The sequence below is a fragment of the Mytilus galloprovincialis genome, chromosome 9 (genome assembly GCF_965363235.1).
Source record: "Mytilus galloprovincialis chromosome 9, xbMytGall1.hap1.1, whole genome shotgun sequence".
In the NCBI taxonomy this organism is placed as follows: Eukaryota; Metazoa; Mollusca; class Bivalvia; order Mytilida; family Mytilidae; genus Mytilus; species Mytilus galloprovincialis.
Genome location: NC_134846.1, coordinates 36,852,960 through 36,876,270, shown reverse-complemented (window position 1 = coordinate 36,876,270; position 23,311 = coordinate 36,852,960). Strand labels below are relative to the sequence as shown.

General features: G+C 32.4%; 1 protein-coding gene across 2 annotated transcripts in view; it reads left to right on the top strand.

Annotated features, from left to right (window-relative positions):
- LOC143044932 (prolyl 4-hydroxylase subunit alpha-2-like) overlaps positions 1–23,311 on the top strand; it is a 64,250-nt gene that overhangs the window by 10,172 nt on the left and 30,767 nt on the right. Inside the window, exons 4-12 of one of the 2 annotated variants that reach the window (XM_076217194.1) lie at positions 3,646–3,806; positions 6,264–6,315; positions 6,964–7,184; positions 7,560–7,733; positions 9,118–9,188; positions 10,261–10,360; positions 11,967–12,020; positions 13,761–13,826; positions 15,682–15,750. In XM_076217194.1, coding sequence (XP_076073309.1) covers positions 3,646–3,806; positions 6,264–6,315; positions 6,964–7,184; positions 7,560–7,733; positions 9,118–9,188; positions 10,261–10,360; positions 11,967–12,020; positions 13,761–13,826; positions 15,682–15,750 — 968 coding nt within the window. Of the gene's footprint in view, positions 1–2,696; positions 2,858–3,645; positions 3,807–6,263; positions 6,316–6,963; positions 7,185–7,559; positions 7,734–9,117; positions 9,189–10,260; positions 10,361–11,966; positions 12,021–13,760; positions 13,827–15,681; positions 15,751–23,311 lie in introns of both variants that reach the window. The other variant, XM_076217193.1, reaches the window with a different exon arrangement.

Sequence of the window (23,311 nt, the reverse complement as noted above, 5' to 3'; positions counted from 1 at the left end):
TGTCCTATTAATGTTCATCAAGCGTCTTGGTGATCGCAGGATAAACTAGAAATAATGTTTGTTTTGTAAGTTCTTAATCACAATTCTCTAATGACAGCAGTGCTGGTTATCAATCACGAGAATTCAATTTGCCGAATAATTCTTGTAATATAGCATTATAGTTTTCCAACCTCTCGCACAACATTGGAACGGAAGTTACCATGCCCTTAAAAGCATGAACGATGTTCACTAAATCCAGAGTTTTTGACGGAAATGCATCGAACCTCGAAAGTTGTCTATTTAGGAATTACTTTTATATTCTGTTTAATAGTTTAGAATTTGAATTAATTGTGAAATGTAAAATGCCATTTTAACACAGAAAATAAGATGCAACTCATTTGATATGTTCACATAGTTAACAATAAAATAACAATGTATTTTCATATGATGTTGTGAAGAATTGTAAAAATAACATGCCTGCTAACTTTCTAATATTGCATGCCCTGTTCATCAAACTCTTGATTTGTTTACTTTTTTGAGGTACAATTTGAATTGATGGTTATAATATACAATTATGGCCGGTTGAAAAGGTGAATAACCAAAATTGTCAACATGAGAAGGTTAATGAGAGCTGTGGTGTATTGGTTAGTGCATCGGACTACTAACACGAAGGTTCCTGGTTCGATTCCAGTCTGGGATGAAAATTTCAAGGACTGAATTTTCGGCTCTCCCTTGACACCATTTGCAATTCTGGTCTTGAGGAAACGGTGATAGTCCGTCGGAAGGGGACGATAAATGGCTGACCCATGTTAAGAGAGAGCCATATCTCTTGCACGTTAAAGACACCCTTGTAGATTTCGAAAAAAAGAGCAGGCTAATGCCGCTACAAGGCAGCACTAGCACCCATAAAGTGGAAAGGGATTAATATAAGTTGCAAAACTTGTTTCCCAATCCACTATAAATAAATATGTTTAAACTAATTAAACTGAAGGAGAAGGTTATTTCAATGAGGGCTCAGCCCGAAGTGAAATAACTTTTAAGGGTTGACAATTTTGGATATTCATCGATTTGAAGGGGCCACAATTGTTTTATTATACCAAACTAACAATTGAAGGGCATTTCTAACACTAAGTAGTTCATATTTACATAACACACAGACTGACGTGTGAAAATACATTTGTGTTCGATTTTCTCGAATTTACAATGAAAGTAGAATATTTTTGTAAAATATTGATAGCCCTGAAAAGGACCGTTTATAAGAGATATCATCTGCTGTTGGATCTCTCCACTCTATTCATGTCCAATGCCTTATGTTCACGTCTCTCGATAGGCTTCCAGTGTAACGTGAACGCTGCCATTTTTGTCTCACCTTAACGGAGTCAAAAAGCGAGACATAGGTATACTGTTTCCGGCGTCGGCGACTGCGTCAACAATGTATTAGTTTGTGATAAGGTCTAGTTTATGGTGACATATTTGGCCCTGCCCCTCAGTCATGGTCTATTGATTTTGAAAACTTTTAATATTTTACATGTATTAGTTTGTGATTAGGTCAGTTTATGGGGAACCACTAGTGGTAGGTCAATGATATTTGGTTTGCAGTTGTATAAGTATTGGCATATCTCATTTCCATGGAGATTATTTGGCTCCCCCCCCCCCCCCCCCCCCCCCCCCCCCCCCCCCTTAGTCATGGTCTATTGACTTTGAATTTTTTTCTAAGTTATCATGTATTAGTTTGTGATTAGGTCAGTTGGAGGGGAACCATTAGTGGTAGGCCAATGCTTATTAGTATTCAGTTGTATAAGCATTGGCACATCTCATTTCCATGCAAAATATTTGGCAAAATATACAGTCTAATGACTTTGAAACTTACCTTAGTTTACATGTATTAGTTTGTGATTAGATCAGTTTAAGATGAACTTCTAATGGTAAGTCAATGCTATTTGGTATGCAAATTCATTTGCTTTTGCAAGTATCGTTTCCATGGAGGTTGTATAGCCCACCCCCCTCTTCATGGTTCCTTGACTTTGAAACTTTACATAGTTTACAAGTTAATGTTTGTATTTAGGTTTGGGAACGACTTATAATAAGTCAATGGTATTTGGTATGCAGTTGTATTAGCATTGGCACATCTCATTTACATGGAGATTGTTTAGCCATATAACTCAGTCATGGTTCATTGAATTTGAATATTTGTATAACTTGTGTAAGATGTTAAAGTATTGCTATTTTGATTTCAACATTTGCATAATCAAAATTACAAAAAGGCGAGACATACCTCTGTGATAACAGTTTATATTTATTTACGTCTGTGATGTTATTTTCATGGGAGGTAACTCAAGTACAAATCAACAAACTCAAAAGGTTATTCACCGGTGAATAATAGAGTTATTCATCGCTGGTATAAACTTTTAGGGTTATTCGTCCTTCCTTGCAATTGTATGAAAATTAACTGAATTATTCCATGTCAAGTGATAACGTTTCATCCAATAGAATTGTTTGAAATATATGTAAGGTATAATAATAAAATATGTTCTCCTTTTTGTATGCTCTTTCCACCCAGACCGGTTTAGTGGTTCTATACCCTCGCCATTCTCCTCCCCCTTTAAAACAGATAATTTTGTTTATGAATCATTATTGAATTTGGTAGGTTAAATGTATGTTTAACTTGATTAAGGGTATAGCATGTCACTTAATAGCATGATTTGCACGATTTTCAGCTGTTGATTGTTTCGAGGTTGGTCGTGTGGCTTACAATGATGAAGACTACTACCATACAACTGCATGGATGATTGAAGCTATGAGTAGATTGGAAAATGAGAAAAATAAAACTGTCAACAAATCAGAAATTATTGACTTCTTGGCTTTTTCTGTTTATCAGGTAAATTTATGAAATAAATATGCAAATTTTGAACACATATTATCATGATCAGTACAATAACTTCTTGGCATTAATATACACTGCACTTAACTAGGAAACTGATTTGTTTAAGAAATAGAACAATTGTGAATTGTCTCATGAAAATTTTAGTTTCTTCAGAAAGTTAGATTTGTTGTCAAGCATATTGTTTGCATGTCTGTCATGTCTGTTTTTTTAAAGCAGACATATGATTGACATACTTTGTTGTAGTACATCTTGTTAACATGCCTGTATTTGTTTTGAAAGGACAGATCTGATTAGCACATTTCATGAAGTAATTCTTGTTTACATATCTGCTCTTTTTAATGGCCTGTATATGATCAGCACTGTTCGCTAGCATCTTGTTGACATGTCTCTATTGAAAGCAGAGATCTGATTGGTGTATTTTACTGTAGTGCATCTTGTTGACATGTCTCTATTGAAAGCAGAGATCTGATTGGTGTATTTTACTGTAGTTCATCTTGTTTACATGTCTGTGATTTGAAAGCAGAGATCTGATTGGTGTATTTTACTGTTGTGCATCTTGTTTACATGTCTGTGATTTGAAAGCAGATATCTGATTGGTGTATTTTACTGTAGTGCATCTTGTTTACATGTCTGTTTTTTGAAAGCATACATCTGAGCACTGTTTCCAGTATTGCATTTTGTTTAAATGTTTGATTTGATTGCATGGTTTGTTTTTCAAGCACATTGTGGACTAACCCCTTTTTAATCGGTCAATCCTGACAATTTGTCATGTGATTTTTCAGCTGTTGATTGTCTATATGTTGGAAAGTATGCATACACACAGAGTGACACATACCACTGTCATATGTGGTTGGAGGAATCTCTTAGTAAAGATATGAAAGAAATCAATAAAACAGCCGATCGATCAGAAATCCTGGATTACCTATCGTATGTTACAATGCTGGTAAGGGTAGCTATGGTCTTGTTGCTTAGATATGTAGAAAAACTGTATGTTAGAAAGCTGGTTAGGGTAGCTATGGTATGATGGTTGCTGTTGTTTGATGGCTTAGATATGTAGAAAAATGTATGTTACATTGCTGGTCAGTGTAGCTAAGGTTTGATGGGCTAGTTCTGTACACAAATTGCTACATTTGTAGTTTAAAATGTTTAAAGGTAACAATGTGACATGTTGAAAGACTTCTGGGTTACATTTCATTTACATGTTGTCATTTTAATTTCTTTTATTGACAGATTTAATTGTTTTGTGTCTGACAAAAGAAAAAAAAGTCTTACGGTTGGACAATTGGTTGCCTGTTCCATAACAGTATTCATATTGCTTCTTTTTTATGCCCCACCTACGATAGTAGAGGGGCATTATGTTTTCTGGTCTGTGCGTCCGTTCGTCTGTTCGTCCGTTCGTCCGTCCGTCTGTCAATTTCAGGTTAAAGTTTTTGGTCAAGGTAGTTTTTGATAAAGTAGAAGTCCAATCAACTTGAAACTTAGTATACATGTTCCCTTTGATAAGATCATTCTAATTTTAATGCCAAATTAGAGAATTTATTCCAATTTCACGGTCCACTAAACATAGAAAATGATAGTGCTAGTGGGGCATCTGTGTACTGTGGACACATTCTTGTTTTTTTTTTAACTGAAACAGATTTGAAACAGAATTTATTACTTCTACTAAAGTTGAGGTTCACCACCAGTACTTTCATTTGTGGTTTCAATTTATGCATTGCAGTAATTGATTTCAGCCTTGAAGACCAATTGATACTTTGACCCTTTTTTGAAATTTATTTTTACCAAGATAATTTTGATAGACAATAGGAGAAAGGGAGACATTGCAAACTTATATTTTGTAATGGATTTCCTATGTCAGGAAAAATATTTATATTATTGGAGGTGTGTCAGATAGAATCCTATCTAATACAAATTCACATAAATACATTTGTGAATCTATTTTGGGTGGAAACTCACTAAAGTTCTGTAAATGTTTGGAAATTAACTGAAGTTCTGTAACTGTTTGGAAATTCACTGAAGTTCTGTAACTGTTTGGAAATTCACTGAAGTTCTGTAACTGTTTGGAAATTCACTGAAGTTCTGTAACTATTTGGAAATTCACTGAAGTTCTGTAACTGTTTGAAAATTCAATGAAGTTCTGTAAGTGTAGGGAAATTCACTGAAGTTCTGTAAGTGTAGGGAAATTCACTGAAGTTCTGTAACTGTTTGGAAATTCACTGAAGTTCTGTAACTGTAGGGAAATTCACTGAAGTTCTGTAACTATTTGGAAATTCACTGAAGTTCTGTAACTATTTGGAAATTCACTGAAGTTCTGTAACTGTTTGAAAATTCAATGAAGTTCTGTAAGTGTAGGGAAATTCACTGAAGTTCTGTAACTGTTTGGAAATTCAATGAAGTTCTGTAAGTGTTTGAAAATTCACTGAAGTTCTGTAACTGTTTGAAAATTCACTGAAGTTCTGTAACTGTTTGAAAATTCACTGAAGTTCTGTAACTGTTTGGAAATTCACTGAAGTTCTTTAACTGTTTGGAAATTCACTGAAGTTCTGTAACTGTTTGGAAATTCACTGAAGTTCTGTAACTGTTTGGAAATTCACTGAAGTTCTGTAACTATTTGGAAATTCACTGAAGTTCTGTAACTGTTTGGAAATTCACTGAAGTTCTGTAACTGTTTGGAAATTCACTGAAGTTCTGTAACTGTTTGGAAATTCACTGAAGTTCTGTAACTGTTTGAAAATTCACTGAAGTTCTTTAACTGTTTGGAAATTTACTGATGTTCTGTAACTGTTTGGAAATTCACTGAAGTTCTGTAACTGTTTGGAAATTCACTGAAGTTGGAAATTCACTGAAGTTCTGTAACTGTTTGAAAATTCACTGAAGTTCTGTAACTGTTTGAAAATTCACTGATGTTCTGTAACTGTTTGGAAATTCACTGAAGTTCTGTAACTGTTTGGAAATTCACTGAAGTTCTGTAACTGTTTGGAAATTGATTTGTTATGTAAGAACCCTATAAAACAGACCAAAATTTGTCTTTCAAATTGTATTTGAATGTTTCAAAATTAATCATAGTTTTACACATGTACAGGTATACATGCACTTTCATTAAAATTAATTTGGCTCGTTTAATTTTCATAAAATTTTGTCAAAGTAAATACTTTAACAAAAATATAAAAAAAATAAAAATTTTGAAGCAACCGTTTTGTCAGAAAAATTACACTGGTTATAAAGTAATTTGACAACCACCAATTTTGATCATTGAGAAGCTTAATATTCCTTTTACAACACAACATAATTAAAACGTTTAGCTGACTTTACAGAGTTATCTCCCTGTAGTGTTAGGTACCACCTTAAGGAAATTTTTTGTGAACTAAAGACTTCATCTTGTGTTAATTTTTCTTTTCAGCAAGGAAATGTTAGACATGCATTAGATTTGACAAATGAATTGTTAACATTAGGTAAGTTGTTTGTTTTCTGAACTATTTTGAATACACATACTTGTGCTAAAAAATACCAATAAAACACATACAATGCAACATACAAACTGTGAGAATTTGTAATTATTCGGTACCTACCGAATCATGGATTTTATGGTTGATCGATACAACACATTTTATCTCAAATGCATATTTGCTTATTTTTCATGTACAGAAACAACAAATTAGATAATCATTTGCTTATCTAGCAATGCTCCTTTCTACTTAATGTTTTAAAGACTTTCTGTATCCTTTTGTTTTGTCAAATGATACTCACCTTCATAATTTTGAAGGTAGAAATTTCATTGGCTGATGTGATAATAACTAGAACAGAAAGTCGAACTGAGTGTTATCAGGTCCTTGTAAACAAAGTATGGATTTAATTAGAATGCTGTTTGATTTACCTATCATTATTGCTGGATTGGAATACAACACAATTTATTTCAATATTAGGCCTGAAATCTAAGGCCTAATATTGAAAGTACTGTAGAAGATTATTCAAAGGCTAAATGAGTTTGCATGAATCATATCTAAATTTACAGGCTCTATAAAGAGCATCACTGTAAAGATACAAACCAAAAGGTATATTAAAGAGTATTTTATAATTTAATATTTCTTCCTGTATTTCAGTCCCAGGTCATGACAGAGCTTTAAATAACAAAGAATATTATTTAAAAATGATCAGTGAGAAGGAAGAAAAGATGGGGGAAACTGCAACAATGGGAGAAGCTGCAACTATGGGAGAACCAGCAGCAGATGAGCCCTTGAAAAATGAAAAAGGGAGGGATGAATATAAATCAACAGACGAGTTCATCATGTATGAAAGGTTATGTAGAGGAGAACATACACATGTAAGTTGACAGAGAATCATTTAGAATATGAAGATATAATTATGCCATGCTTTTGATGGTAGGGGCATCTTTTTTGTCAAGTCTCTCTTTAGATTCCTGTGTCTAAATTTTGCTTACAAGGATCTAAAAATTCATCTTTCTACTTTTGCTTTAAAGAACTTTCTGGATCCTCTGGTTTTGTCGGATTGATACACACCTTCAAAAAACTGAAGACTGTAATTTCATTGGCTAATCTAGTAGTTACCAGAGCAAATAGTAAAATACAGTGCTGTCAGATCTTTTGACACAGGATATCTGCATTTTAATCAGATTGTATGAAGATATGAAGCTCTTTGACAAAATAAGTTATTGATCATGATCATGTTTATTTTACAGGATTACAAGGACCAGCATAAGTTAGTATGTAGATATAAAACAAACAATGATCCATTGCTGTTGATAAATCCAGCCAAAGAAGAGGAAATTTATCTTGATCCTTATCTTGTGGCTTATCATGATGTTATATCAGATTATGAGCTGGCTGTTATCAAAAGTATTGCCACACCAAAGGTATGGTCTATTGCATAAGTATTTGAGAAACCACAGGATAACCTTTCTATTCCCCCTAATTGATTACATCTAATAAAGTTTTAAAGTGACTTGGGGAAGGGGGTTGAGATATATCTATAATACTAAAATAACGAGGTCCAATTTATCGGCCGTATTCGTGTGAAAACGACAAATCAAAGAATTCAACTGTATATATAGCTTATATAGGACAATGCTGTTGATTAAAAAATACTCAAATCCAGGCCCTTTTGTTTTCCAAATAATTAATATTACCAATAATTGATAAGTTCCAGGTTGACGGGTTCAAACAGAAAGATTTTGAAAGCAGGGGAAACTGCTCATCTTATAATGATCATGACTATATCAGATGACAATACTAATACATGTTATACTAAAAATCCAGGCTTAAAGGAAAACTGTTCATCTTATAATGATCATGACTATATTAGATGACAATACCAATACATGTACTAAATATCCAGGCTTAAATAAGGCTTATACATAGTTATACACTTTACTTCAGTCACGGACCCGCGATATCACGGGTGTGTTCTAGTATATATATATAATTTGGTCTTAGTGTATTAAATTTACATGATTTTGGAAATTAAGTAATTAATTTAATCATAAGAAAAAAATGAAGCTGTAAAGTGATGTAGATTTTGAAGAAAAAATTGTAAACATTGAAGGATACAGGGTGCTATAAACAGTTTCGTACTAAAAACTAGGGGTTATTCCCCGACTAAAAATAACCATGGAGGGAAACCCCTGTTTATTTACTTACTTGGTGAAAAAGTATCATGTTTTTTGTATTTGATTGTAAAAATTAGTTAATTAGCTTTCAATTAAAACAGGTTGAATGATTGAAATAATTTTAAAAATTATATTAAATATACATGTTTCGAGGGGAGACAACACTGTAAACAGTCTGTTTTTTTAGCAGTGAAAATTGAAAACCTATTTGCAGCCACTGTAGCTCTTTTCGGAGCAGGCGACCGTACCCTGAAACAAGATTTTTTTGAAAGGCCAGGTAAAAACCTACAAAATTCATACAGTTTTGATTATGAAAAATGTGCATGGATCATGTCTTCATGGGTGTGCACATGACATGATTTCAAGTTTTTTATGTTAAAATTATACCTTTTTCCCCCATGTTCATTGGATGAAATTTTTATAATAAATTAAAAGTACACATTATTTTTATTTCATTATAAACTAGAGAACATTCTGATTCCAGTGATATCTAGTTTTATACAAGTATCTTTATTAATCAGTCCACCAGTAAGGGTCACATATGCATGGTCCCTCAAAACATGACGTCATAGAAAAAAACTGTTGATTGCACCCACATGTAGCTAATAGATTGTTAAAATTTTAATTGCAGCTAGGAAGAGCAACAGTGCATAATGCTAAAACAGGGAAATTAGAATTTGCTCATTACAGAGTAAGCAAAAGGTAAGATTTAGTAGTTATTTATTGAGTGCAAAAGGCAGAAATAAACGTTAAGGTGGTACCAAACACCCTGAATAAAATTAATTTGACTCATTTTCATGAAATTTTTACAAAATATTTATTTTAATACTTTGAAAAGAATATAAAAACGTCAAAAAACTTGAACCACACACTTTATCAGAATCATTTCGTTGGATATATGGCATGGACATAGCAACACAATATTGTTGACAAATACTAATTTTGATCATTGAGAAGTTTAATATTTCCTTAACAATAGAACGTGATTAAAACATTCAGTTGCCCTATAGAGAGTTATCTCCCTGTAGAGAGTTATCTCCCTGTAGTGTTATGTACCACCTTAATTGCTGAGTAAGCAAACATTATAATTAGTAGATACTGATACCAGAAGCATAATCTTAATTTATTAATGAATTATAGATTTTAAGTAAAAGAGAGCCAAAAGATACCAAAAGGATATCAAATTCATAAGTTAAAAATAAACGACATCACCTTGGTAACAAAATGACCAATAGACAAACAACAGTACACTTCATGGGTCAAAAAAAACTAAAGATTTAGCAACACAAACCCCTACATACACCTGGAGTGATCTCAGGTGCTCCAAAAGGGTAAGCAGATCCTGCTCCACATGTGACAATCAAAAAGGGAAAAATAGAAGGGAATTATGCAGTTAACATAAAGAGAGAATTAGTAGATATTTAAAAATAAGCAAAAGTTCATATAAGCAGTGTCAGAATGGCAAAAATTAGCAAAAGATCAAACTATGTCTATGGGTCTTTTATTTGCAGCAACTGACTTATTTACATAAAGGTTGCTTTAAGCCTTGGATTCAACCAAACTAATGTCAATAGTATTAGATTGACAGTTTTAGTACTGTGTCTCACGATTGATAAAAAACAAATTTTCATAAAAATTTACATCCTTAAATTTGTACAGTTCTTTTGAGATTCTCCCATAAAATTTGCTTATTTAAGATGCACATTTTTTAAACTTGAATGCAGCCACATATAAAATATTTTCTCATCATTTAATTAGTATTTGATTTTTACAGTGCTTGGTTAAGACCTGATGATGACATTGTTGTACAAAGAGTAAATAGGAGAATATCTGCTGTCACGAAATTAGAAATGGATACAGCTGAAGACTTACAGGTAAATTAGGTCACTGTGACTTGTAATACATAGACCCAAAGATCGACTCGCAAAGTGGAAAGGGATTTTAAAAAATAAGTTGCAATAACTTGTTTCCAAATCTACTATAAATAAATATGTTTAACTAAAGAATATTTTTTTTCGATAAACTTAAAATAAATTGATATGGACTGCTCCATTAAATATTTGTATAATGTTACTTCATTATATTTTCTGCAAACATTGGGTTATTGCATGAATATTGGGGAATATTGTCCAGAGTAGAATTTTATATTGCACGAGCTTGCGAGTGCAATATATGTTCTACGAGGGACTATATTCCCCAATATTCATGCAATAACCCTTTTATTGTATAGCAATATAATTTTTGAAAGTAAAAATTGTTTTAAACTTAAATTTTGTCGTTGATGACATCATGAATATTGACGATTTATTTATTGCACTAGTGCAATATTAGAATTTATTGCACGCTAACTTTTGGTTACGTTCTGTGGGAAATATTATATTGCTATGCAATAATATCAATTTCTTGCTTGACCCAGGTAATCTGCATTTTCATAGTTTTTTCTTAGCAGAACACAATACTGTGAAACAAGTACATGTCCATGGTGCCTTATTATCATGATTATCATAATCATGTATTTGAGTGCACCAACATTGTTCAGGGCAGCAAATAATGAGATATTTTATTTCTTGACCATATACTGTGGATTAATTTAATATTTATGTTAAACAAAGTACACATTTCAATATTCTTATTTGCTGACTTTGGCAAAATCATTAAATCAAATATTCAAGTTTTCCTAAGTCCACATAACATTGGTACCCATAAAATTGGTACCCATGTAAATAGTTCATTGACTGTGTCTAATAATTCAGAGATTTTCAATTATTCATATGTTACTACCCCAACTTTGGCAATAATTGGATCTTTGTTTATATTATCTTAACATCTATATACAGTTAATTACAAAATTACTAGTAGGTAGACAGTAATTTTTTTCCATGTAACCCTCCAAAATTGGTATCTAACAAATAATAATGAATTCACAGTATATGGAATCGGCAGTATTACTTTGATAGAAAAACATTGAATATGGGTTTTCCATCCATGACACAAAAGCGGTACATGCACAGCAAAACAAAATCACAAAAAACAAAGGATCAGCGCTTTTATTGCTGTTCTTTTATTTCAAAGTTACTTTATATTGATCATATTGTCGGTTGAAATTTTGCTGTTTTAATTTATCTTCAGCATAACTACCACATGTTATTTTTCCCGTATACTATATATAGCTTTTTGGCTATTTTAAGAAATTTTTCCTTTGATCTTACTGACTGATAACTTCCTTTCTCAGCATAGTAGAGTGATTTGAAAAATTATCGCTGTAAACTAAGGGCGAACTTGTGGGTTGTCAATGAAATTAACAATGACGTCATAGGTAAAATAGCGATAAATGATTATCATTGGTCATCTCAACTCAATTGCTTTTCTCACTTTCCCCATACTAGTAATAGCGAGAAAATCAATCTCTTTGAGATGACCAACAATAATCTATAAATACACAAAAATTTACACATATTATTTTCTCATTTTGTTTTGCAGATAGCTAATTATGGTATAGGTGGACATTATGAACCTCATTTTGATTTTGCACGGGTAGGTATTATTTATCAGATTGGTATTTTGCATTTTTTAGGCTATTATTTGAACTTGGAATTATTTTTAATTATGGAATTTGCTTGATTTCTTGTTACTGAAATTTTTAATAAATTCCATGCTTATTCTGTACTGCTATGTTCTGTGCTGCGCACAACACTTTCTATTACAAAGAAAATAGTATATTTTCAATAGAATGTACTGTGCCGCGCACAACACTATCTAACCAAAATACATTGTATGGAAAGTGTTATTAACCACTCAAAAGATCATATTCCAAATAAACATGGAATTTATTAAAAAATTTAAACACAAGAAATTATGCAAATTCCATAATTAAAAATAATTCCAAGTTCAAATAATAGCCTGTTATTTAGTCCTTTCTAGTTTGTTTCACAGTGATTTAATTACACAATTTACGATTAGATTTGATTCAGTTATATAGAAATGATCCAAGTCAGATGTTTTCGCTGTGATTAATATTTGCATTAATTTTCTTGTCGTGAAAATAAATCTCTTGGGAAAATGTGTTGGTTTATAGTATATTTTTGTTCTTCTGATGAGATAGAAAACAACATACAGTCAACCAATCGAGACTATTTTACAAGGTTCTTTCTTTACAAAAATAGTTTTATACTAAGGATAAAAGTATTGCAACATTTTATACTATGGATAATAGTATTGCAACATTTTATACTATGGATAATAGTATTGCAACATTTTATACTATGGATAATAGTATTGCAACATTTTATACTATGGATAATAGTATTGCAACATTTTATACTAAGGATAATAGCATTGCAACACTTAAGTAACCAAGTAGCATATTGTCTGCTGTTACAGAAACCAAATTCAGTTGTGGCGCAAATAAATGGCAACAGGATTGCAACGTTCCTAACTTATGTAAGTTTACATACATAAACACAACAACGTAGGTCTAAATACTAGTCAAAAGTTTTTGTGCACTATATTGTTTCTGATTGATGTGTTAAACTTAAAATGTTCAGCGTCAAATGAAAAAATCAAGAAGAAAAAAATGTGAAGTTTTAGGAGCTCCCTCTTTCTGGGTCATTGACAGCAAATTCACATGTTTATCATATACAAATCAGAAATAATAATTGTGCCAAAATCTTGAGAAAGCTGTATGTTATTACTGTCCAGCTTTGAAATGTGCATGCTTATAATTGTAGCAAGCTTTTTTAAATGGCCAGTGACTCAATCTTTTAATTTTCTTTATTGCATTTATGAAACAAGAAAAGAGCTAAACAGAAACCTTCCATGATCTTTCATAAAAGGGATGGCAACAAGAAATTGTAAAATTCAAGAGAATAATATTCCAAAGATTTTTATGGAAAGTTTACATTTGCTCATTCAATTAGCATTGGACTTTCCAAAACTGATTCCAACTAGTCAGAACTGGTTGAAATAATAATCTTCTGCTTCTTGATTCGGTTGACTTTCTGTAACTAATATCCAATAACTATTTGGTCTTGAATTTTGCCAACATTATTTTTCAAAAGGGGGAGAAAACAAATTTAAAAATTAAATCCTTATCACATTTTTATATTTTTTACCACATTTTTTCCCCCCTAGATGGATACCACATTAAATGTACTTTCATGAATACTTGAAACAAATTTACATTTTATAATGAATGTTTGAAAAAGCTTGCTACACAAAATATATTTAATATATATCTTGAGCTAATATGATTACATGTGCCTGTACTTTATTCAGAAAGAAGAGTCTAATGCATTCAAAGGTTTGAATACTGGCAATAGGATAGCAACATGGTTGTCATATGTGAGTTAGAAAAACTAAAAACTTACTTTACGTTTTACATTTCTTTTGTGATGTACATCTTTTATTTTCTGTTCCTATCCAATATAGCCTCAATTTTTATGCCCCACCTACGATAGTAGAGGGGCATTATGTTTTCTGGTCTGTGGCTCCGTTCATCTGTGCGTCCGTCTGTGCGTCCATCCATTCAGGTTAAAGTTTTTGGTCAAGGTAGTTTTTGATGAAGCTGAAGTCCAATCAACTTGAAACTTAGCAGACTTGTTGCTTATGATATGATCTTTCTAATTTTAAAGCCAAATTAGACTTTTGACCCCAATTTCACGGTCCACTGAACATAGAAAATGAAAGTGGGAGTTTCAGGTTAAAGTTTTTGGTCAAGGTAGTTTTTGATAAAATTGAAGTCCAATCAACTTGAAACTTGGTACATATGTTCCCTATAGTATAATCTTTCTAATTTTAATACCAAATTAGATTATTACCCAATTTCATGGTCCATGGAACATGGAAAAGGATAGTGCGAGTGGGGCATCCGTGTACTTTGGACACATTTTTGTTAGTGACAGTCCTAATTACCTGTCCTTCATCCTGGTTGTCCCCATTTATGTTTCTTACCTATTGTATGAGTTAATATTTTTTTCTCATCCTGAATTTGTATGAAATATTTGCCACTGGATGTTAAGCGACCAACAATCAATCAGTATAACTTTTGAAATACTGGTCAATATTGAAGGTACTATATTTGAGAAATTAAGCTTCTACTTTATTGAATGTTATTATTCTAATCTAATTTCTGAAAGAGAACAAATCAATTTCAAATATCTTCTTGATTGTCATATTTTAGTTTTTTTCTGTTTGTCCATTTAATTTTTCTTATTTTGTGAGACGATGAAGACAATTTATCTAGGAGACAATTTTTATATCAAAAGTCAGCTATAACCCTTTCCCCAAAAATGAGAATCAGAATCATGATTCTAATTTTTAACTTAAATTAGAAGCAAATCAAACTCTGAAGTTCTGGTTCATTTCAATAGAGGAGCTACTATAGTTAGTAATAAGTAAATAGAAAATTGTTCATTAACCTTACTGTTATTATTATTTTTCCTGGGTTACTAATTTAGCCGATTGCTTCGGTACAGGTCAACCACAAAGCCACTCAAAAATATAAATTTGACAGGATGGCGCTGAAAATATTATTCCAATATTTACCAAGAAAAAATAAGTTTTATGATTCCATAGATTCCTTTGGACTGGGCTGTATATATATATAGGGCTGTATATATATATATATATATATATATATATATATACAGTATACTCTAGATTCAAATCCTACAAATGCTTTAATACCTATGTAATATGTCCCATATTGTAATATTACAACAGCATGCTTGGTATATTTTTTTAAAAGGGACTTTCTATTGTCATTGATGTAGAGTTGTTGAGTTTTGCTTGTTTTAATTTAAGAGAACAACTTGTGAGAGATGTGTTTATGAAATTGAAGTTAACCTTCAGAGAAAGTGTTTTGCTACAGTTATAAGTAATACATGTATTATCAAGATTGTATCACTGTTCATGGAGAGAATTATTTAGATTCCTGCATTTAGTCAGATAATTTGTTTAAATTTAAATTAGCTGAAGGCTTGGTAATTTTTAAGTAACAGCATTATTGAATATGAATTTGACAATTTTTTACTTTCGTTGACAAAGTCAACTTTCATTCATAAGAAAATTATAAACACCATGGATACAAATTGCTTACATATAAAAAGTAAAATCGTTAATTGTTTGATCCACAAATGTTTTTGATATTGAATATGGAATTTGAAGTCTAAAAATTTGAATTTTCTTTATTTTACAGATGAGTGATGTTGAAGCAGGTGGAGCAACAGTCTTCCCATATATTGGAGTAAAAATATTCCCTAAAAGGGTAGGTTATCTTCATCTTTGTTTTACAAGCGTTGTTTCAGACAAAAATATTGACTTTATGCTAATGCATGTATACATGTACATGTATAACACTTTGATTGCCTTTGGAACATTCAATTACGAAATAAAAGACAAAATTTGGTCTGTTTTGTTGGATTCTATTAACACCTCAATTTTCAAACAGTTACAGATTTTGGTAGACATTTTTTCAACTCATAAAGGGTTGCCAGATCTAGATGTATTGATATTTATTTGTATAAAGTGGATTTCTGTCTGACAGACGCAGCTAACATGATGTTGTAAAAATAAATACCTGAACTCTAGGTTCATTGGTTGAACTTGTGTATCGCTGTCATATTGTTTATGGTTCTTGATATAAAGATTTATTATCCAGACCTTCTGCTGTTGTTTTTTTTCTATGGTCGGGTTGTTGTCTCTTTGGCACATTCCCCATTTCCATTCTCAATTTTATTGTTATGAATGATGAATTCTTTAAAGAAGAAAGTAAATAAATCTTCCTATTCTCTGTTGATGTAGATGTCATAAAGTTTCGGATTGGAGTTTAGTATACACTTTCTTTGTTACCCTTGTCCGTTTGCACATCCCAATAAAAATTAATTCCATTCCCTTATTTTAGTTTGCCTACACTAAATTTTATAAAAATTTGTACCATGGACCCTAAAATGTAAATGCATTTTTATATAAAAAAAAATCTTTTTCAACTTTGATTTAAAACTTAGAGAAAAAGAAAATACTTTTTATACGACCGCAAAAATTGAAAATATTTTGGTCGTATATTGGTATCACGTTGGCGTCGTTGTCTGCGTTGTCGTCGTCGTCGTCGTCGTCCGAATACTTTTAGTTTTTGGCACTCTAACTTTAGTAAAAGTGAATAGAAATATATGAAATTTTAACACAAGGTTTATGACCACAAAAGGAAGGTTGGGATTGATTTTGGGAGTTTTGGTCCCAACATTTTAGGAATTAGGGGCCAAAAAGGGCCCAAATAAGCATTTTCTTGGTTTTCGCACTATAACTTTAGTTTAAGTAAATAGAAATCTAAGAAAGTTTGACACAAGGTTTATGACCACAAAAGGAAGGTTGGGATTGATTTTGGGAGTTTTGGTTCTAACAGTTTAGGAATTAGGGGCAGAAAAAGGGCCCAAATAAGCATTAATCTTGGTTTTTGCACAATAACTTTAGTATAAGAAAATAGAAATCAATGAAATTTAAACACAAGGTTTATGACCACAAAAGGAAGGTTGGGATTGATTTTGGGAGTTGAGGTCCCAACAGTTTAGGAATTAGGGGCCAAAAAGGGGCCCAAATAAGCATTATTCTTGGTTTCGCACCATAACTTTAGTATAAGAAAATAGAAATCAATGAAATTTAAACACGAGTTTTATGACCATAAAAGGAAGGTTGGGTTTGATTTTGGGAGTTTTGGTCCCAACAATTAAGGAATAAGGGGACCAAAGGGTACAAAATTGAACTTTGTGAGAAATAAGGGGCCCAAAGGGTCCATGATTGAACTTTGTTTGATTTCATCAAAAATTGAATAATTGGGGTTCTTTGATATGCCAAATCTAACTGTGTATGTAGATTTTTAATTTTTGGTTCTGTTTTCAAATTGGTCTACATAAAGGTCCAAAGGGTCCAAAATTAAACTTAGTTTGATTTTAACAAAAATTGAATCCTTGTAGTCCGGCGGCTACAAGCATATTTCAGACGAATTGTGCACATCCTGCTACAAGCACTAAATTTGGCATAGACCTTTCTCAACTATAACTCTTTTATTTCAGATAGGGAGGCATTTGAAAAAAATGTCTCACTTCCGGTAAAATCCAAAATGGCGGACATCATACTTAAATCAGTCCTATATCGAAGGCTAGTATGTGAAAAGGTGTTATTATCATGCTACTAACATAATATTTGGTACCAACCTTTGTTATATACTACTTTTGGATATATGATATAGAAAAAATGTCTTCAAAACTCTTCTTCCGGTAAAATCCAACATGGCGGATATAGTACTAGAATAAGCTTATTTTTGGGGAGGGTAATTGAAATGTGTTTTAATGTATTGGTAATATCTTTACATTGGACAGGAACCTTTCTTTTGTGCTTCTCATGGATACAATGTATAAGACATATCTCTTTAAAAACCTTACTTCCGGTAATATCCAGAATGGCGGACATAGAAATATCCATTTTCTATTTTAATATTTAACTTTTTTTCAAAATGTAAAGAAAATGATTTTTGTTTGTTCTTTTTTTTTGCTTGTCATTAAAATATTGGCTTCTAGTTTTCCTCAAAACCATTAATTTTATTATGTTGTAAATTATTAAATCACACTTCCCGTAAAAAAAAACCCAATATGGTGTAAATTTCAAAAATGAGTCCTCAATCAATATCTTGGATTTAAAGTTTAAGATAGATTGGTTAAAACAAAATAAAATTACTAAAGTATTAAAACATTTTTCAAATTACTACTATTTGGCTTAAAATACATTTTTATTCACAGTCACCGCCACATGTAAGCAAAGCAGTGAACGGGAGACCCGATTTTCCAAATTTACAACGACCTCGACATCCTATGTATCTGTATCTGTATCTCTATGAATACGTTGTCGATACCAATTCTGGCTTCAATATAACGGTTTGAGAGAGCACCGCCAATTTATTGACGAGGCGTAAGAGTAGATTTGACGCTTTCTACGCTTGATGCGCGCACTACAGTGTCGTCTAGCTGATTTGACACGATCGCTGTCTTTACAAAGAATGAGTTTGAGTATTGTGGTGTTTTGCCTCGTAGAATGTCAAAACACTTAGAGTGATTCTTTTCTTGCTTTTGCACAATATTTGTTGTGTGGTATTCTTCGAACTTCTTGGCAGTTATGTTTCTCTTAGGACGTGCTTTTTTGAGAAATTTTTCTGGTTCAATAGCGGGAATCAGCCCCTAAACCACTTTGTACATAAATATCAACTTCTAGCTTGTTCGTCTTGCAATTGTCTAAAGGTCTTGTAGTTCCAGTTGGGCAAGCATATTGGAGACACATCCGTCCTCTTGTAATCTATGTTGATAAATCTTGCAGCTTGACGTTGAATCATTTCTAGCTTATGTATGTTTGTTACCGTGTCTGGGTCCCATACTATGGCTCCATATTCCATTGTTGATCAACGAGCGAGATGTAAGCTGTTTTTTTGCAATTTTGTGGGCAGTATTTCATGTTTCTTCTTTGAAAGCCTAGTGTTGAATTTGCTTTCTTTGCCACGTTTAATATGTGGGTGGTCCATTTGAGGTCTTCTGAAATTTGTAGGCCTAGGTACGGGTTATGCTTGACTTGTTGTAGTATGTGTTCATTTAAACTGTAGATTTTATGGCGTTTTGTTTCTGATGCTTAGGATGTAGCATTTTTTAGCATTTAACCACATTCCCCAGTACATCCACAATGTACAAGCTTCTGACAAAATAATGAGGCCTTAGAAAGAGTTATTTAAAAGTTATCCTCTTTGTCCCTTCGCCATCCATTAGCGCCTGAACTGGGTAGCATTAGAGTCAGTTCCAAGCTCCTCCCCCTAAACACCTGCCTTTATTATATTGCACGTTTTACATGCTGGAAAAAACTAGACCAAGTTGAGAGAAAACCCTCAATTAGTCTTCCCTTTTGCGCAAATAGTTATTTTCTTGATTCGTTAACCGTGTTTACCCCATCTGATACGTTTGTGTGAGATTACAGTTAAACCTCGGTGATTTAGGCTGATCAATCATCATTCATTATGCCAAAGTCACATCTTCAACTGCCATCAATGTCTCCCACGCAGTCTTTTTTTCCTTTTCAAGCAATCAGAGAACCATATATCAACTGGTAAAGACATGGATCACAATAAGTGTGTGTAATCACTCATTGCCAGGTGCATTTGAAATGTCATTGATATATATTTATCCAAAGCGTTTTGCCCTCCCAAACACAATCCATAGTTAGTCTACCCCTGTCACGGAATAGCGAAACAGTAAAGAATATTTGAATCATGACTCGTGCAAGTTCGTGTTTCATTGCATCAGACACATGCACCGTGATTCTATTGTCGTCTCATAATGTGAATATTGTGATAAACTTGAAATACATCTCGAGGTAAGTAAGATAGAATATCATGAGCATTTGTTATAAGAAGCAAGAGCTACATTTAGGGGAAAGGGAATACACAGGCGAATCCAGAGTCAAAACAAGATTACGACAATAAGAAAGAACTTTTAAGTTTTCATTCGCAACAGCTTGCTCAATAGATTTTGAGGAATAGGTAGTTGTGGTAACAATTGCTCAGGATGTTCTGCGTTATCCACCACATGGTCATGTTTCAAACTTAGCATCATGTTCACATGAAGAGGCTGACACTTCAATAAAGATGCATGTGTCTGATGCAGTGAAACACAGACTTAACTGAGTCATGACTCGAACAGTCGATACTTATGTTGCTCTCATTGCTGTTTCACATAGGGGCAGACAAACTTTGGCTTGCATTTGGAAGTGGCAAAAACTTCAGATATATATCTATCCATGACCTTTCAAATACACTAGGCATTGAGAGATGACACGTTTGCTTGAAAAGGAACTGTGTTGGTGATATGATGGTGTTTAAAGATATGACTCTATCATTTAGAATGATGATTGATCAGCCAACATCACCAGACATGGATTTGACAATGTCATTGATAGAACGATACGCGGTTTTGTTGTAAGATCGAACACCCTTATCGAATGGGGTTAATGAAGCAAGAAAACTGTGTGTTTGGAAGAGGAAATACTTATTGAGGCTATTCCCACGACTCGGTCTAGTCTTTTTCACCAAGTAAAACGTGCAATATACCATGGCGAGTTCGAATGAATAACAAGCTTGGTATTTGGTTCCTATGCTAATTATTCCATCTCTTATGAATGGCGAAGGGGGAAATATGATCCATGGGAACCCTTTTGGACAACTCTTTGTAAGGCCACTTCATCTTATCAGGAGCTTGTCCATTATAGATACAAGAAACAATACCACGAACTTTATAAATTTGGAAAATAAAATTTCCGATTGTGAATAAACATGTATTTGCGGCCATAAATAAGTCATTCTTAAGATGTTTAAGAACTTCAGTGATTTTATTTTGTTTTAATCAATCTATCCAAAACTCTACATCGAAGATATGGACTCATCTTTGTAAATTACGCCATATTGTTTTTGTTTTTTTACCGGAATGTTTATTTTGTACTTAAACATATAAAGCAGAATAGAATTAGTGGTTTTGAGGGTGACTTGAAGCCAAAAGTTTAATGACCAGCTAAAAAAAAACATTTTATTTATATTTTGAAAAAAGTTGAATATCAAAATGAAAAATTGTCAATATTTTTATGTCCACCATATTGGATATCAACGGAAGTAAGGATTTTAAAGACATATTTCCTATACATTGTATCAATTAAAAGCACCAAAGAAATGTTCCTGCACAATATAATGATAGTAGCAATACTTTAAAACACATTTCAATTACCCTCCCTAAAAATAAGCTTATTCTAGTACTATATCCGCCATGTTGGATTTTACCGGAAGAAGGGTTTTTGAAGACATCTTATCTATATACTTTATTCAAAAGTAGTACAAAACAAAGGTTTGTACCAAATATTATGATAGTAGCATGATAATAACACCTTTTCACATACTAGCCTTCGATATTGGACTAATTTAAGTATGACGTCCGGCATTTTGAATTATACCGGAAGTGAGACATTTTTTTCAAATGCCTCCCTATCTGAAATGAAAGAGAAATAGTTGAGGAAGGTCTATGCCAAATTTCATGCTTGTAGCAGGATGTGCACAATTTTTCACAAAGCCGCCCTACTATTGGTGTTCTTTGATATGCTGAATCTGAAAATGTACTTAGATTTTTGATTATTGGCCCAGTTTTCAAGTTGGTCCAAATCGGGGTCCAAAATTAAACTTTGTTTGATATCATCAAAAATTGAATAATTGGGGTTCTTTGATATGCCAAATCTAACTGTGTATGTAGATTCTTAATTTTTGGTCCCGTTTTCAAATTGGTCTACATTAAAGTCCAAAGGGTCCAAAATTAAACTAAGTTAGATTTTAACAAAAATTGAATTCTTGGGCTTTTTTGATATGCTGAATCTAAACATGTACTTAGATTTTTGATTATGGGCCCAGTTTTCAAGTTGGTTCAAATCAGGATCCAAAATTATTATATTAAGTATTGTGCAATAGCAAGAAATCTTTGATTGCACAGTATTGTGTAATAGCAAGAAATTTTCAATTGCACAGTATTGCGCAATAGCCAGAAATCTTCAATTGCACAGTATTGTTCAATAGCCAATATTTTCAATTGCATAGTATTGCGCAATAGCAAGAAAATTCTTATTGCACAATATTGTGCAATAGCAAGAAATTTTCAATTGGAGTTATCTTTCTTTGTCCAGAATAGTAGTTGAATCAACTTAAATCATTGTTTTATACAATATACAATGTATATTAACTTTTACTACCAACTGATAAATTAAAACAATTTTTACCATTCAGTGATAACAAGCACTTTATATTACATTTTAATATTTTATGATGTATTGAAATGAGTAGTTATTGTTGCAAACTCCCTTAGAAATTTGAATTGAGATCAGTTTTGGAAAAAGGGAAGGGGGGGATGTGAAAAAAAAATGGGGGGGGGGCTTTAAATTTTTCTCATTTCAGATTTCATAAATAAAAAGAAAATTTCTTCAAACATTTTATCGAGAGGATTAATATTCAACCGCATAGTGAATTGCTCAAAGGCAAAAAAAATATTTTAAGTTCATTAGACCACATTCATTCTGTGTCAGAAACCTATGATGTGTCAACTATTTAATCACAATCCAAATTTAGAGCTGAATCCAGCTTGAATGTTGTGTCCATACTTGCCCCAACTGTTCAGGGTTTAACCTCTGCGGTCGTATAAAGCTGCGCCCTGTGGAGCATCTGGTTGAGTTATGTCCCTTTATATTGTTATTAACAAGCAGGGGCATCATCTGTGTCCATGGGGACACATTCTCCATTTATTTAAATTTTCTACTGTATTAGTTGGAGACTAATCATAGTTTTAGAATAACATTTGTTTATTAACTAAAGAATCGTTGTTTGCCAAGCCTTGAAATTTAGATGTGACCTTGGTAAACATCATATTCATCCTTTGAATGAACTTTTTCTGAAAGGTTACCAATTTAACACTGTAGATCTTCGAATGTTGTTTCTATTGGCATAAATATTGATTTTGTTATTAGTGAATTAAAATTTTAATTAAAAAAATATAAGTGACTTGTTGTATATTAATTTATGTTATTTCTAAAAAGGCAATAAGTAAAAACTAATAATGTAGATATACATGCAACAAAAACAATTCAAATCTTCTTAAATATTTACATCATACACTTTTGAAAATTATGCTATTAAATACATGTAAAAACAAAATCAACAGGATACAAATCTGACTGACAAACAGTTCTGATATTAATATTTTGATACATCAGAAAAA